Source organism: Pelobates fuscus, chromosome 2 (assembly GCF_036172605.1).
Source record: "Pelobates fuscus isolate aPelFus1 chromosome 2, aPelFus1.pri, whole genome shotgun sequence".
In the NCBI taxonomy this organism is placed as follows: domain Eukaryota; kingdom Metazoa; phylum Chordata; class Amphibia; order Anura; family Pelobatidae; genus Pelobates; species Pelobates fuscus.
This window is the reverse complement of record NC_086318.1, coordinates 387,790,217-387,808,472: the sequence shown is the minus strand read 5'-3', so window position 1 is coordinate 387,808,472 and position 18,256 is coordinate 387,790,217. Positions and strand designations below refer to the sequence as shown.

The 18,256-nt window shown below is 41.7% G+C and overlaps 1 protein-coding gene across 1 annotated transcript; it reads left to right on the top strand.

The window, feature by feature from the left end:
- The first annotated feature begins 1,987 nt into the window (after window positions 1-1,987).
- On the top strand, window positions 1,988-16,285 carry C2H1orf115 (chromosome 2 C1orf115 homolog). Its single transcript, XM_063443809.1, has 2 exons — window positions 1,988-2,351; window positions 15,176-16,285. The coding sequence occupies exons 1-2, from the start codon at window positions 2,067-2,069 to the stop codon at window positions 15,299-15,301; spliced, it is 411 nt and encodes a 136-aa protein (XP_063299879.1). The 5' UTR covers window positions 1,988-2,066; the 3' UTR covers window positions 15,302-16,285.
- Window positions 16,286-18,256: the final 1,971 nt, after the last annotated feature.

Sequence of the window (18,256 nt, the reverse complement as noted above, 5' to 3'; positions counted from 1 at the left end):
ACTCCAGGCACCCAGACCACTTCTGCCAATTGGAGTGGTCTGGGGGCCAACTCCCACTACTCCTAACCCTGCAAGTGTAATTATTGCAGTTTTTTATAAACTGCAATAATTACCTTGCAGGGTTAACTCCACCTCTAGTGACTGTCTACTAGACAGCCACTAGATGTCACTTCCTCCTTCATAGCACAGGAAACCTGTGCTAGAGCGTCACTGGACGTCCTCACGCTGTGTGAGGACCTCCAGCGTCGCTCATTTCCCCATAGGAAAGCATTGAAATTATTGCTTTCCTATTGGGGAGCGCTAATGCGCATGCGCGGCATTGCCACGCATGCACATTAGGTCTCCTCGGCCGGTGGGCGGGATCAGTCTCGCCCACCGTCTGACGCAATACAGAGGAGGAGCGTCGCGGAGGAGGAGACAGCGGAGAGGGACATCGCCGCTGCCTCAGGTAAGTGACTGAAGGGGTTTTTACCCCTTCAGTAACCGGGGATTGGGGGGTGGGAGGGAGAGGGACCCTCCAGTGCCAGAAAAACGGATCGTTTTCCTGCCACTGGAGTTTCTCTTTAAGTGATTTTAAGATAAGACAAGTGGTGGGACAGAGAGCATGCTGATACAAATGCCAACTATTAAAGATACTCTGCAAGTTACTTGTATCAGGGAAACTGAATGCGCTAGCAACTCTATGGTTATTATGGGATCCTGGAAATCCCTTAAATGAGCCTGCAACAGAGTCCTGAATCCCTCATACTATTTTAACCATCAACGACAGAGAACATTGGGATTGTATCCTATGGTTATTAGATTATCCGGAGAACTCCATCAGAATTCAAAGTGAATTCTAAAGGAATTTCACATTTAATGCCAGACTAGCAGAACTGAAATCACTGCTGACTTCGAGAATAATTCCAATTCAACTGTTTTGAACTTGAATTTGAAATTCACTTTGAATTCACCTTGAATTCTCTCTTTAGTAAATAATCCTGATATTACACAGGAATATTCTCAAGAGATTGCACAAAGAAAAATGTGGAACTATATTTGTGTGTGCTCAAAATATTTGAAGGGGTTTTACAAAACCAGCACACAACGGGAGCTTAGTCATCAGAAATAGCTTGAGGAATCAATCTGACTTTTTAACTCAGCCATGCGGAGCTCTGCTGGAACATAATAAGTGGCAAAGTCTTAACCCCTTAACCCCTTAAGGACCAAACTTCTGGAATAAAAGGGAATCTTGACATGTCACACATGTCATGTGTCCTTAAGGGGTTAAGGACACATGACATGTGTGACATGTCATGATTCCCTTTTATTCCAGACGTTTGGTCCTTAAGGGGTTAATTGTCCAATTCTGTTGTATTTGGAGAAATTCTGGAAGGCTTATAGCTCCATGCTGGCCATGATGCCAGTGAAGTAAAGTATTGTTATAAATGGTTATTTTCTATAGTGAGAGATCAATGTGAATTTCAAATTTAAAGTCAGAGCAGCCAAAATACTTTGTCCTTTAATTTGAAATTCACTTTGATAACTTTGAATTCTCACATTAGTTAATAACACTGTGTATGTTTTTTTGTTTGTATGTTTTTTAAACTACATGCTTAATCTATCTGAAAATGATTAGAGCTAGACATCCTGCAAAGAAGTAAACAGATCTAGACCATTGGCATACCATGGGTTAAGGGGGTCTTATTGAGAAAACATTAGTAATCTTTTTAGTGCTAAAAAACACAATCCTTGGAAGGGAGGGGGATATCCTGCCCAGTGGTCTGTAAATAAACCTAGGCTTCCAGAACTAGAGACAAAACAATGTGACAAGTGTGAACCCCACTGTGCTGCAGAACAATGCTTGCTGTCTTACAACCAGCAGGGAGGGACAGGAAAAAGACCAGCCACCAGGGACAGGGAGTACAGGGTGGAATGCAGACACTGCAGTTCTCCAAAACGACCTCTGGGTGGGAGGGTAGAGTCAAACAGCATTCCAACACACAGGGAAGCAAAGTCCAGGCATTCTGGTTATTTACCTGCCCAGAGCAGTCACAGTGAGCTGGGCAGGGAGCAGGCTGAGCACTATGGCTGGGGGGTCCAAGATCAAACGCAAATGGAAAAAGAAATACGGAAAACTGCCCCCCGACGAGGATCCGGGGACACCATTACAGGAGAAGGACAAGCAGGACCCCCCTGCTCAGCCCAAACAAGGCAAGTCTCAGAAAGGTAAAAAGAACAGGAGCAGGAAGAAGGTGCACCTGTCCCCCCTGCCAGACAGGTATGACCCCCTGGAGGAAGGGGCAGAGGAGACTGAGAGCAAGGAGGACAAACAGTACAAGAGGAAGCAGAAAGCCAAGAAATATGCAAAGGTGAGCAGGGTGCAGGGGGAAAAGGGGGGACAGGGTGCCGGGTACAGGGGGGAAAAGGGGGACAGGGTGCCGGGGCGGGTACAGGGGGAAAAAGGGGGACAGGGTGCCGGGTACAGGGGGGACAGGGTATTGACCACAGGGGCAACTACTAGGTGGGAAGGAAACAACACTGAACCTTGAGATTTATACATTGAATGTATACAGTGTAACAATGTATAGAATATTCTCCATTATAGTGTGTGTATATATATCAGTATAGCAGTATATGGGGGTATACAGTGTGAATATATAGAGTGTAGCAGTATATGGGGGTATACAGTATGAATATATAGAGTGTAGCAGTGTATGGGGTATACAGTATGAATATATAGAGTGTAGCAGTATATGGGGGTATACAGTATGAATATATAGAGTGTAGCAGTATATGGGGGTATACAGTGTGAATATATAGAGTATAGCAGTATATGGGGGTATACAGTGTGAATATATAGAGTGTAGCAGTATATGGGGGTATACAGTGTGAATATATAGAGTGTAGCAGTATATGGGGGTATACAGTGTGAATATATAGAGTGTAGCAGTATATGGGGGTATACAGTATGAATATATAGAGTGTAGCAGTGTATGGGGTATACAGTATGAATATATAGAGTGTAGCAGTATATGGGGGTATACAGTATGAATATATAGAGTGTAGCAGTATATGGGGGTATACAGTGTGAATATATAGAGTATAGCAGTATATGGGGGTATACAGTGTGAATATATAGAGTGTAGCAGTATATGGGGGTATACAGTGGGAATATATAGAGTGTAGCAGTAGGTGGGGGTATACAGTGTGAATATAAAGAGTATAGCAGTATGTGGGGGTATACAGTATGAATATATAGAGTATAGCAGTATATGGGGGTATACAGTGTGAATATATAGAGTGTAGCAGTATATGGGGGTATACAGTGTGAATATATAGAGTGTAGCAGTATATGGGGGTATACAGTGTGAATATATAGAGTGTAGCAGTATATGGGGGTATACAGTATGAATATATAGAGTGTAGCAGTATATGGGGGTATACAGTGTGAATATATAGAGTGTAGCAGTATATGGGGGTATACAGTATGAATATATAGAGTGTAGCAGTATATGGGGTATACAGTGTGAATATATAGAGTATAGCAGTATATGGGGGTATACAGTGTGAATATATAGAGTGTAGCAGTATATGGGGGTATACAGTGTGAATATATAGAGTGTAGCAGTATATGGGGGTATACAGTGTGAATATATAGAGTGTAGCAGTATATGGGGGTATACAGTGTGAATATATAGAGTGTAGCAGTATATGGGGGTATACAGTGTGAATATATAGAGTGTAGCAGTATATGGGGGTATACAGTATGAATATATAGAGTGGAGCAGTAGATGGGGGTATACAGTGTGAATATATAGAGTGTAGCAGTATATGGGGGTATACAGTGTGAATATATAGAGTGTAGCAGTATATGGGGGTATACAGTATGAATATATAGAGTGTAGCAGCATATGGGGGTATACAGTATGAATATATAGAGTGTAGCAGTATATGGGGGTATACAGTGTGAATATATAGAAGGTATGCAGGTCACAGCCATTGGCACCCCTCTAACTAGTTGCATCTGGGCTTGACCCCCTTATTACGCCACTGATTTACAGAGCAGGAGATAAAACCTTTTAAAGTAAGTAACATCTGATTGAAAATAAAACCATTTCGTTTTCATGCAGGCAGTGTCACAGGCAGGGGAGGTGATGTAACTCCCAAATGGCAGAGACATGATCTGTACAGCAACACGGCTTCATTAAGCTAAAGCTGTGTTGGTGACTATAGTGTCCCTTTAAATAGTAGTAAAAGTCCCTGGAAGTACATTTTTTTCCATTGTGGCTTTGATAATATATTTTATATTTTTCACACTCACAAAATAATTTCTTTTGTGTAATCATTAAGCAATTTATACCACTAAAAAACACGTTGACAAAGGAAATGGGCAAAACACGGGTTACTGTATATACTCGAGTATAAGCCGACCCGAATATAAGCCGAGGCCCCTAATTTTACCCCCCAAAAATGGGAAAACATATTGACTCGAGTATAAGACTAGGGTGGGTAATGCAGCAGCTACTGGTAAATTTCTAAATTAAATTAGATCCTAAAAAAATTATATTAATTGAATTTGTATTTATAGTGTGTGTGTATATGAATGCAGTGTGTGTGTATGAGTGCAGTGTGTGTATATGAGTGCAGTGTGTGTGTGTGATGCAGAGTGTGATGCAGAGCCTTGGTGGGGGGTGGGCATTTTTATTATTTTTTAATTATAATAATTGTTATTTTTTTTTTATATTATTATTTTTAATATTTTATTTTATTATTATTATCATTTTTTTCGTCCCCCCTTCCTGCTTGATACATGGCAGGGAGGGGGGCTCTCACTCCCTGTTGGTCCAGTGGCATTGGCAGTTCAGTGGGGGGGGGAGAAGGAGGGCTGTCAGAGAGCACTTACCTCTCCTGCAGCTCCTGTCAGCTCCCTTCTCCTCCGCGCCGGTCTGTGCAGCTCTTCTGTCAGCTCACACTGTAAATCTCGCAAGAGCCGCACTATGACCCCACGGCTCTCGCGAGACTTACACTGGGAGCTGACAGAGGTGCTGAACGGACCGGCGCGGAGGAGAAGGGAGCTGACAGGAGCTGCAGGAGAGGTAAGTAAACGCTCTGCAGCCCCCAGTCTGTATTATGGCAATGTAAATTGCCATAATTCAGACAGTGACTCGAGTATAAGCCGAGTTGGGGTTTTTCAGCACAAAAAATGTGCTGAAAAACTCGACTTATACTCAAGTATATACGGTAATCAGTTTGGACTTTGCAGAAAAGTTCATAGTTAACAGATTCTTGACTCTGTAGGTCAAAAGGTGTTTAGCTGATAAGTTGCAGCACAAACTATGACTTCATTATATGAGTCCGCACACACTATAAGATTTATTTATCAGGGTTATAAAACAAGGGTTCGACAAAAATGGTCAAGAAGTGTAGATAAGAGAGCAAATATTAGTGTGCATGCAGATTTCTGGGCATAATAAATTCGTCATCCAGTAATTGTCAGAGCAGTTAAACTAGTTTTGTCAAAAAACAGTATTATTTTGTAAATTGGAAGTTTTGGTGTTTGCCAATGACAGACCAGGCAAAAGCAATCTCAGATGCCCACGTTTCCTGGCATGCTTTAACCCGTTAACGCCGTTACGGCGTTCCATGCCGTCCCGCATTTAGTGGGCTTTAAAGCCATTGCGGCGGCATGGAACGTCGTAACGGCTTTGAGCCCTGGAGCACCTGGGATACTCACCTACCCGGCGCTCCGCTTCGGGAGGACTGCCTGACAGCCCAGGCAGCCCCCCCACGGCAAATCAGGCCCCTGGGGGCCATGTGATCGCTCTCAAGAACGATCACATGGCCCCCTATAGCTGGCTGTGAATCTGCCAGCAGGGAGGCTGTCTAAAATATTAGACAGTCCCCCTGCTGGTAGGTAGTGTAAAATAAAATATTAGACAGGTTATAAAATAAAATAAATATATTTATATATATTTAACGTCATACATAGTGTATTTTAATACTAATATAAGTACATATATTAGTATTAAAATACACTTAGAATGACGTTACATATATATAATATACATATATTATATATATAATAGATATATACACATATATTATATATATAAATACGTATAATTACAATAATAAATAAATAAAATAATAAAATTAATAAATAAAATATTGAAACAAAATGTAATATAAATTATATATACATATGTAATTTCATTCTAACTGTGTTTTGTTATTAATATATATATATATTGGTAACAAAATACACTTAGAATGACATTCTATATATATCTATCTATATATAAAATGCAAATAACCGCAAATAAATATATATAGATAAATACATATAATTACATAAAAGATTACATTAGTATACACGTAGAATTTAAATACCTATAAATGCATATATATTAAAATTCTACTTGTATATTTAAGTAATCTTTTAACATAATTAGGTGATCTGATTAATTAACATTTGATTGACATACCTGACAACACAGGGAGAAAGGGCAGAGAATTTAATTTGCAAGCACTATATTTGACCCTGTAACTCTCCAAGACACCATAAAACTTGTACATGGGGGTACTGTTTTACTCGGGAGACTTCGCTGAACTCAAATATTAGTGTTTCAAACTGGTAAATTGTATTACAACGATGATATTTTAAGTAAAAGTGACGTTTTTTGCATTTTTTTACAAACAAACTGCACTTCTATGGACTATATTATTGTTGTAATATGTTTTACTGTTTCAAAACACTAATATTTGTGTTTAGTGAAGTCTCCCGAGAATAACAGTACCCCCCATGTACAGGTTTCATGGTGTTTTGGAAAGTTAGAGAGTCACATATAAGGCTTGCATTTCATTTTTTTGACATTGAAATTTGCCAGATTGGTTATGTTGCCTTTGAGAGCGTATGGTAGCCCAGGAATGAGAATTACCCCCATGATGGCATACCATTTGCAAAAGTAGACAACCCGAGGTATTGCAAGTGGGGTATGTCCAGTCTTTCTTAGTAGCCACTTAGTCACAAACACTAGCCAAATATTCGTTTTTTGCTTTTTTCACACAAAAACAAATATGAACGCTAACTTTGGCCAGTGTTTGTGACTAAGTGGCTACTAAAAAAGACTAAACATACCCCACTTTCAATACCTTGGCTTGTCTACTTTTTCAAATGCTATGCCATTATGGGGGTAATTCTCATTCCTGGGCTACCACACCGTCTCAAAAGTAACATTACTAATCTGGAAAATTTCAATTTAAAAATGGGATGTTCTATATTTGACCCTGTAACTTTCCAAAACAACATAAAACCTGTTAATGGGCGGTACTGTTGTACTCGTGAGACATTGCTGATTACAAATCTGTGCATTTTTTGTAGTAAAACCTAACAGTGTTATGACATTCACAGTTAAAATGTCAGACGGAAATGCAAATGTAAAAAAAAATCTTATTTTCTCACATTTTTTTTAATTTTATTCATAATAAATTATGTTCCATATATGAATAGTTAATGATAGATTAAAGCCCTGTTTCTCCTGAACAAAATGATATATAATAAGTGTGGGTGCATATAATTTGAAAGAGGGGAACTACGGGTGAACAGACATATAGCGTAAATTCTAGTTTTTGTTTACGTTTTGTTTTGATCAGAACGTGCACTATTGACTCCGTCCTGAAGGGGTTAAAGGAGCACTATAGGATAAGGAACACAAACATAGATCCCTGACCCTATAGAGTTAAAACCACCATCTAGCCCTCCTGGCCCCCCACCCTTCCCCCCTAAATATAGTAAAATTTTATTTGTATTTAAGTTTTCCCCTGTGTGCCTCTGACCTACCCCTGTCTGCTGACATCATCAAAAGTGGTGGTTTGAACCAATAACAATGCTTCCCCATAGGATTGGCTGAGACTGTCAAGGAGGCAGATTAGGGGCAGAGCCAGCACAAGTCAAACACAGCCCTGGCCAATCAGCATCTCCTCATAGAGATGAATTGAATCTCTATGAGGAAATTTTAGTGTCTGCATGCAGAGGGTGGAGACACTGAATGGCAGTGCTGCTTACTCTGCAGCACTGCCCCAGGAAGCACCTATAGCAGCCATCCGAGGAGTGGCCAGTGGATTTATCACTAGGCAGTAATGTAAACACTGCATTTTCTCTAAAAAGACAGTGTTAACAGCAAAAAGCCTGAAGGTAATGATTCTACTCACCAGAACAAATTCCTGTAGTTGTTCTGGTGACTATAGTGTCCCTTTAAGGTGTTATGTATACGTATAAAATGTATGATTCTGCGTTAATAACCATTACAATAGTTAATACAAAACCAACATAAACTAAACAAAATTAGTCCAAACCAAAGCCCTGTTAGTCCCCATTACCTGCAGTGAGTAGTGCCGCACTTGGATAGGATAACATTATTTAATTTGAAGAAATCCACTAGACACAAATAAAATATTAATTTCCATGTAATGTGTCCTATGTCAAGCTGACCAGAAGTATCTTGCCATAGTGCGTTTATTTCTCCTCCAGCATCATTTAAACCATAGATTATTATTTACAACAAGAGTCAGATGGTCAAGGCCAGCTGGATGCATTTCATTAAGAAAACAAACTAAATATTCATGTCAAATAACATTGTCCAGAGTAGTGATGTCCCGGACGGTTCGCTGGCGAATAGTTCCTGGCGAACATAGTGTGTTCGCGTTCGCGGCGGCGGGCGAACATATGCGATGTTCGGTCCGCCCCCTATTCGTCATCATTGAGTAAACTTTGACCCTATACCTCAGATTCAGCAGACACATTCCAGCCAATCAGCAGCAGACCCTCCCTTCCAGACCCTCCCACCTCCTGGACAGCATCCATTTTAGATTCATTCGGAAGCTGCATTCATTTTTTTTTTTCCAATTTATTATTATTATTATTATTTTTTCAGTGCATATAAATGTTACAAGCAGATACTCCCCCCAGACACTCTGTATTACTGCAGATACTCCCCCCAGACACTCTGTGTTACTGCAGATACTCCCTCCAGACACTCTGTGTTACTGCAGATACTCCCTCCAGACACTCTGTGTTACTGCAGATACTCCCTCCAGACACTCTGTGTTACTGCAGATACTCCCTCCAGACACTCTGTGTTACTGCAGATACTCCCTCCAGACACTCTGTGTTACTGCAGATACTCCCCCCAGACACTCTGTGTTACTGCAGATACTCCCCCCAGACACTCTGTGTTACTGCAGATACTCCCCCCAGACACTCTGTGTTACTGCAGATACTCCCCCCAGACACTCTGTGTTACTGCAGATACTCCCCCCAGACACTCTGTGTTACTGCAGATACTCCCTCCAGACACTCTGTGTTACTGCAGATACTCCCTCCAGACACTCTGTGTTACTGCAGATACTCCCCCCAGACACTCTGTGTTACTGCAGATACTCCCCCCAGACACTCTGTGTTACTGCAGATACTCCCCCCAGACACTCTGTGTTACTGCAGGTACTCCCTCCAGACACTCTGTGTTACTGCAGGTACTCCCTCCAGACACTCTGTGTTACTGCAGGTACTCCCTCCAGACACTCTGTGTTACTGTAGATACTCCCTCCAGACACTCTGTGTTACTGCAGATACTCCCCCCAGACACTCTGTGTTACTGCAGGTACTCCCTCCAGACACTCTGTGTTACTGCAGGTACTCCCTCCAGACACTCTGTGTTACTGTAGATACTCCCTCCAGACACTCTGTGTTACTGTAGATACTCCCTCCAGACACTCTGTGTTACTGTAGATACTCCCTCCAGACACTCTGTGTTACTGTAGATACTACCTCCAGACACTCTGTGTTACTGTAGATACTCCCTCCAGACACTCTGTGTTACTGCAGATACTCCCTCCAGACACTCTGTGTTACTGCAGATACTCCCTCCAGACACTCTGTGTTACTGCAGATACTCCCTCCAGACACCCTGTGTTACTGCAGACACTCCCTCCAGACACCCTGTGTTACTGCAGATACTCCCTCCAGACACCCTGTGTTACTGCAGATACTCCCTCCAGACACCCTGTGTTACTGCAGATACTCCCTCCAGACACCCTGTGTTACTGCAGACACTCCCTCCAGACACCCTGTGTTACTGCAGACACTCCCGCCAGACACCCTGTGTTACTGCAGACACTCCCGCCAGACACCCTGTGTTACTGCAGACACTCCCGCCAGACACTCTATATTATTGCAGATACTCCCCCCAGACACTGACACAGAGCAGAATAGGGACTGTTCCCCCCACATAGGGTCACTTGGCAGATATGGATTGACACCTATCCTAAGGATCCCTGATAGACACTGACACAGAGCAGAAAAGGGACTGTTCCCCTTACATAGGGTCACGTGGCAGACATGGATTGACACCTATCCTAAGGATCCCTGATACACACTGACACAGAGCAGAAAAGGGACTGTTCCCCCTACATAGGGTCACTTGGCAGATATGGATTGACACCTATCCTAAGGATCCCTGATACACACTGACACAGAGCAGAATAGGGACTGTTCCCCCTACATAGGGTCACTTGGCAGATATGGATTGACACCTGTCGTCAGGGACCCTGATACACACTGGGGGGGACCAACTGTCCTCCCCCCCGCCCCCACCCCTGCGCGGTGGGTGGGGGCCATAAAAATAATGTGGGGGGGACCTACTGTCCTCCCCCCTGGCCCCCACCCATGAGCAGTGGGAGGGGGCCCTAAAAAAAACAATAAGGGGGGGACCTACTGTCCTCCCCTTCCCCCACCCCTGAGTGGTGGGTGGGGGCCCTAAATAAAAATCCCCCCCCCAGTCAAAGGTGACTAGGGTTCCCCAAGCCCCTAGTCACCCACCCCCCCACCCCAAAAGAAGTTACCCCCACCTACCCCCCTCTCCCTAAAAAATAGTGAGGGGGGAATAAAATAACTAACCTGGAAAGAAAAATTCAACTTACCATTTGACGTCTTCTTTTTTTCTAAAATCTTCTTTTTTTCTAAAATCTTCTTTTTTCAGCCCCCAAAAAAGGCCAAATAAAAAGCCATAAGAACCGACGCAATTTAAAAAAAAAACAAAAACAAAAAAAAACGATTGCAAAAAATAATAATCCATCTTCACCCATGGAGGGCTCCGCGCAGACTGAGCTCTGCAGGGCGGGGGAAGGCTTATAAAGCCTTGCCACGCCCTGCAATTAGGCTAAGAACACTGATTGGCTGGTTTAAGCCAATCAGAGTGTTCTTTGTCATTTTACACAGCGTGGGAAAATTCTAAAGAATTTTCCCACGCTGTGTAAAATGACACAGAGCACTCTGATTAATTAGATTCCAAGCCCACCAATCACAGTGCTCTCTGTCATTTTACACAGCGTGGGAAAGTTCTTTGGACTTTTCCCACGCTGTGTAAAATGACAAAGAGCACTCTGATTGGTGGGCTTGGAATCTAACCAATCAGAGTGCTCTGTGTCATTTTACACAGCGTGGGAAAGTTCTTTAGAATTTTCCCACGCTGTATAAAATGACAAAGAGCACTCTGATTGGCTTAAATCAGCCAATCAGAGTGTTCTTAGCCTAATTGCAGGGCGTGGCAATGCTTTATAAGCCTTCCCCTTGCAGAGCTCAGTCTGCGCGGAGCCCTCCATGGGTGAAGATGGATTATTATTTTTTTGCGCTAGTTTTTTTTTTTTTTTTTTTTAAATTGCGTCGGTTCTTATGGCTTTTTATTTGGCCTTTTTGGGGGCTGAAAAAAGAAGACGTCAAATGGTAAGTTGAATTTTTCTTTACAGGTTAGTTATTTTATTCCCCCCTCACTATTTTTTAGGGTGAGGGGGGTAGGTAGGGGGTAACTTCTTTTGGGGTGGGGGGGTGGGTGACTAGGGGCTTGGGGACCCCTAGTCACCTTTGATTGGGGGGGGGATTTTTATTTAGGGCCCCCACCCACCACTCAGGGGTGGGGGCCCGAGGGGAGGACAGTAGGTCCCCCCCTCATTATTTTTAGGGCCCCCACCCACCGCACAGGGGTGGGGGCCGGGGGGAGTACAGTAGGTCCCCCCCCTCATTATTTTCATGGCCCCCACCCACCGCGCAGGGGTGGGGGCTGGGGGGTGAGGACAGTAGGTCCCCCCCCCAGTGTGTATCAGGGTCCCTGAGGACAGGTGTCAATCCATATCTGCCAAGTGACCCTATGTAGGGGGAACAGTCCCAATTCTGCTCTGTGTCAGTGTGTATCAGGGATCCTTAGGATAGGTCTCAATCCATATCTGCCAAGTGACCCTATGTAGGGGGAACAGTCCCTATTCTGCTCGGTGTCAGTGTGTATCAGGGATCCTTAGGATAGGTGTCAATCCATATCTGCCAAGTGACCCTATGTAGGGGGAACAGTCCCTATTCTGCTGTGTGTCAGTGTGTATCAGGGTCTCTGAGGACAGGTGTCAATCCATATCTGCCAAGTGACCCTATGTAGGGGGAACAGTCCCTATTCTGCTGTGTGTCAGTGTGTATCAGGGTCTCTGAGGACAGGTGTCAATCCATATGTCAAGGTGTCGATATGTCATATGTCAGGTGTCAATCCATATCCATTGTGATTTAGGAATGTTTATTGATTTAGGTGATTTATGCCCTTTATGGATTAAAATCAGACTCTGCATCAACTGTGTAATTTTCCATGGGAGTTTTGCCATGGATCCCCCTCCGGCATGCCACAGTCCAGGTGTTAGTCCCCTTGAAAACAACTTTTCCATCACTATTGTGGCCAGAAAGAGTCCCTGTGGGTTTTAAAATTCGCCTGCCCATTGAAGTCTATGGCGTTTCGCCCGGTTCGCGAACGTTTGCGGAAGTTCGCGTTCGCCGTTCGCGAACCGAAAATTTTATGTCCGCGACATCACTAGTCCAGAGTCATCAGGTACAACTTCCTAAACTCATCTTGGAGAAGTCAATGCAAAGAATACTCTTGATCTTGGGGAAAATGCCAACTGAAATAAAACATGTTTACTCAGACCTACCCCAAGGCATATTTACTTTAAAAAAATATGGATCATCTAAACGTAATTATTTAAATGTACTTTCATTAGAATATAGATTATCCAGAAAAAAGTAGCCATACAGCAAATGTTTTTTGTGTTTTTTTTATGAACTCTGACATTTTCTCAATGCATAGAATCCTGACTCAGAAAATAAATGATATGCATCATGCAAATATGAACACCCTACATACAACTATTTGTGTTTGTAGTGGTTATGGTGCCAAGTGTTCCGCTTTGGAATGGTTTGACTTTTACTTTCTCCACAGGCAGTCCTTCTTGTATTCCAGATGTCACTAAGCAGAAATTCCCATTTTTCATTAGTCGTATACATGTTGTCCTTATTGGGAGCATAATAGGCTGAGCGTGACATCTGATGCTCCTATCCAAATTGCATGTTGGATGTGTTTCACTTTTATTTGGGGTACCTGCTTTGTTTGTTCTGTATCTTTCACTAGATGCTGTATTTCCATTGTTGCTTATAAGTGACATTTTAATGAGCTGTTAAAAATCGCTGGTACTTAATGACTCTATTTTTTTTATTTATTTTATATTTTTCAATTTATTTGCAAAGTGTATATTCAGCTTGTACAGCAGGCCCAGTAACTTGCAAAGGAGAGCGAATGTCTGATTGGCTACTGGAGAGGTGGAGAACTAGCAGCGTTTAAGATAGAGGGGCCATGATATGAGAGTTTAGATATTGGATCAAATAATTCTAGACTTTCAGGTAATAGAAGAAAAAATCTGGGTCAGGAATGCCAGACCAAAAAAAAACAGAAAATTGCACAAGACAGTATAAATGAGCGATTGGGACACAGACGAACCACATGAGGGCACAGGATGCTTAGAAACAGTCTACTTTATAAGTTAGGAGCGTGCTTACCGTATGTATGTATATACATATATACACAAACACACACACATATTAGGGGGAAGTAGTTACAATGTCTCTGTATATGTGTAGGTCTCTTTCCAAGCTGTAAATATTCACTTCTATTTTCACTTGCAACATTTGTATATAAAGCAGACTTGTAGCGGAGCTGCAATAGTAAAATCCACGATCTGCGCTGGTACAATAGGTAAACCACAGTCAAGCGCTGAAAAGTAAGGCAATATCCCAAATCCCCCAGTAACCGGACGAAACACAGTTCTGGGAGTCAACTGACATCTTTATTCACAGCTTCCCGTATTTATGCAAGTCCCCATGCAAGGGGTTTCCTTACTGACATAGCAGGGGTAATACAGTAGGGGACTACATGGGGGACTTAACATTTGGAGCATTTCTCCCATCAGGCACTGCTGCGCGAGAGGGACACTCCCACTGAAATACACCATTAAGTGGATTATCCCTCCGTGCAGCAGAACCAGCAATTCACATGAAAATCTATAACTTCCATAATATTCACTTTATTTGCACGGACGGATGTTCGGTAGATAGCTGGGGTCTGAGTGCACATTTCGTGAGAGTATCGCTCAGATCCCAGCTAAAACAACCGAATGCCGCACGAAATACACTTTATTACTAAAGTCGTCTGAAAGTACCGAACACCGATGGGGAACCACAATAGGGGAAGACCGGAGCTCCTGAACGGCCTGGAAGTACAGTGGTGTTCGTGCCGTCGAGTAGCCGTTTTCAGTTCCAGGCACTCGATGACAAAACACCGCTGGGGAGACAAAGGATCCAAGATGGCCGACCACCGCGTGGTCGGTAGTTGAACGACGGCCACCCAGGAAAGCACTTAACTACCGATTGCAACAATGTTGTAATCTGTTAATTGGTGCCACACGACCCTCAGTGTGTGGGCTTGGGTTTCGGTACTTAATTTGTTTCACGAACAGCCGGTAAAGTTGCTGTTCGTGAAACAACCAGGTAAATGCTAGCGGCTTTCGGCTGCCAGCATACGAATGCTATAGGAATACAGGTAATCATACGGTTCAATACAGAAAGCAAATTACATTTAAACACAATATGGCAGCAGTGTGTAGGGCAACCTTTAGAGCCACAGTTCTATCATCTGAAGTGGCTAGGTTTTGCCACAAGACTGTATTGATTGCAGATCAAACAATCTTTTTTTTTTTTTTTTTTTTTTTTATGTTCAACTGATCTTTGTACTTCTCTTGCATGTAAACTTTAATTTTATATTCTGTTTGTTCATAGAACGTTGGCAAAGCAGTCCGAACTGGATGCCGCTACCTGCTGATTGGAATCCAGGGTTTGACAAATGCATACATGGCCCCGTTTGGCATGTCCACTGTAGTGTTGTCATCAATGTCTCGCCAATAGCTCGAAAAAACAATCTTGGTCTTAACATTTCAATGAACCTCATCTACCTTCACCTAGAATGGACTGCTACTAACTCGGGAAGTACTACACCAAGAGAACCTCGTCGAAGGATTTTAATTACCTTCATTCTTTCCACAATTTTAACGGATACTCTGTACAATCCCATTGACAATTTTATAATCTAACACGTATGTTAACAATTCACACACAATGTCAGAAGTCACTCAGGGAAAGCTGGATCAGTTATTATGTTCTAATAATGTTTAAAGCCTACATATTTTAAGACAGGTTAGATAACAAGAGAACTAGACGTCAAACATGTACCATAACTAATTAAGACTGTTAAAATTCAAAGAATTAATTGAGAAAGACTGAAATATGTGGGTTGTGTAACCACTATGTATTATAATTCTGTAGATATAATTTTCTTATTTTCATGCCTTGTTAACAGTATTGATTCTAGAGCTGCTATAGATTAGGTATATGTTCTGCACTAGGTATATTAATGACTGCACACGTCAGTTGACCGTTTTGGAGAGAGAATGGTGATCGATCATAAAGTTCGTATAAAAGCTAATATGTAACTTGGATTTAGGGATGCTAAAGAACATCTGACTTTCAAAACATCACTGATGGGGTTATTCACAGTGAGTCTTCATTGGCCAGCAATGATGTCATGAAATGTGGGACTTTGGAACAATGTTTCTATCCTTCTCTATGTTATCAGCATGGAAAAGAGCAGTGGTAGGCAACCTTTTGCACTTCAGGTGTTGTGTATTACATCTCCCATAATTTTCTCTGAGCCATAAGGCTGGCAAGGCATCATGGGAGATGAAGTCAACAACATCTGGTGTGCTGAAGGTTGCCTACCCCTGGAATGGAGGTTCACATGCTGATAGTATTTGTTAGTGCAATATATTCATTTGTGGCTTCTCTGTGCTAAAAATATCAGTCCTGTAAGCTTTTAATAATCTCTTTTTTTTATATTAGTCAGGCAGAGCCTAAAGTGTGGAAAAGTGGGAAGATTAGTTTGTTCAGGGTGAACAGTCTAAATACTGTGTTTTATTTTTTGTGTAATTCTCTAAAAACAATCTATTTTGTATTCTATATTTTTTAGAGGGTTCATCAGGTTTTATAAGATATTTTTTAATATTGTATGACCTTACATTATCTGCCTCTTGAATGTGCAACTCGGCAATTTCAAGCATTTGCGTTCCTCTTCCTAACTGACCAACATTTTAATAGGTTTAAATGCTGCAACTTTATTCTAGCACTTTTTGAAGACTCCCACACAAATTACCCATATAATTTTATTAGGAGGCAGAGGAATGCAAACACATGTTTCTGATGGCACAGACCAATCACCCTTTCTATGTCACCCTGCAGTCACACTGAACTAGGATATATTATACCAAGGGGACATGGTTATGTGCATCTCTGTTCCATCACATTGGTCCAAGAGGAAAGGTTTGGAGACTTGTGAAAGTTTAGTAGACAACAATCTAGAAACTGAGGAGGACTCAAAAATATATCTTGAAATAAATGTATTTCTCGGTTTTTAGATTGTTGTCTGTCATTTATTTACCACCAGTGTATTTTATAGGGAGTGGGAGAGTATCTAAGGGATTTAAAAAAAAAAAAAAAATCTTTGATAGATATATTCATTCATATTCAGCACCTTTTAGCTATTCTAATAGTAGATATTTTACACCCTATTCTCGGGGCAGCACTTTCTCTGCCCTCCATACCTTTCCAATTGCAGGGTATTTTTGAATTACAGCATAAAAATAGGAAAGAGGGAAAAGAGTTGGCTGTAATGTCCAAACCATATAGAGTTTCATGGCAGATGGGTCCGAACATCATATTAAAACTTTCTTAGAACTGGTGAACTATTTTCAATATAAGGTGTTTCGTGCTCTGGTCGATAAGCAACGCCGGGTTAGCCATGTCTACTAGACTGACTAATATCAGCACTTTTAATATGTCATTTTAATAAGCCTATTTTTCTGTAAAACGAGTGTCAATGAAACAAGCAGAGAGTAAATGCATGTAGCAGTAGGTTCGATGAATGTATGAAACGAAGGTGAGAGGGAAAAGGTTAAAACAGGGCAATAGTGTGTGCGTGACACAGAGAATGCCTCTAGGGAGCGCCGTTGACGTACTTTTTGGCAAATCTAATTTGTTCGCCTGTTTTACACCTGAGGCAAGGGCCCCTTTTAAGCTTTAGAATGGCCTTGGGTCTCTGGATTTTGGTAAGGAAGATAATGCATGTGAGTAAAGCGATACTGAGAGTTCCAGAAAGAGATGTAGACTAGAGAGAGAGTGTCCGTATTCACATTCATTGTTAGAAAATAGGCTGTAAATCAAAGTGATCTTTTCTGACTTCATTTGAATAAAAAATACAAAAAAAGCACTTTTTAATATTACATGGATTCTTACATGGATAACTTTTTCACTTACTTTTTTTGTAGAGTTGACAGTGGGCTATCCTTATTTGTGATTGGCTAGTTATAAAACGAATGTAAATGGCTGTGCTATATGCATAGACTAAAACTTGTAAACCGTGGTTGTACCATAATTCTGATGAAAATCCGATGTATATACAATCCCATGCACACAAACATCGATACATACATAGATTCATGTTTCTAGCTATGCATACATGTACCCAGACAAACACTATCCGGGATAAAGTTAGAATTCAAAGTCAATTTCAAATGTTAGGCCGAAGTAGCCGAACTGTCTTATAGAATTTTTCCAGTTTGCCTTATTGTATCTCGAATTTGAAATTCACTTTGAACTTATACTTTAGGGAATAATCCCGAGAGAGAGAAACACTTGCAGATTCACACACAATGACACACTGCTATGCAGACATTCCCAGACCAAGTGCCATACACACACAATCACACAATGCCACAGACTCACACACACAATGTGCAGGTACACACACAA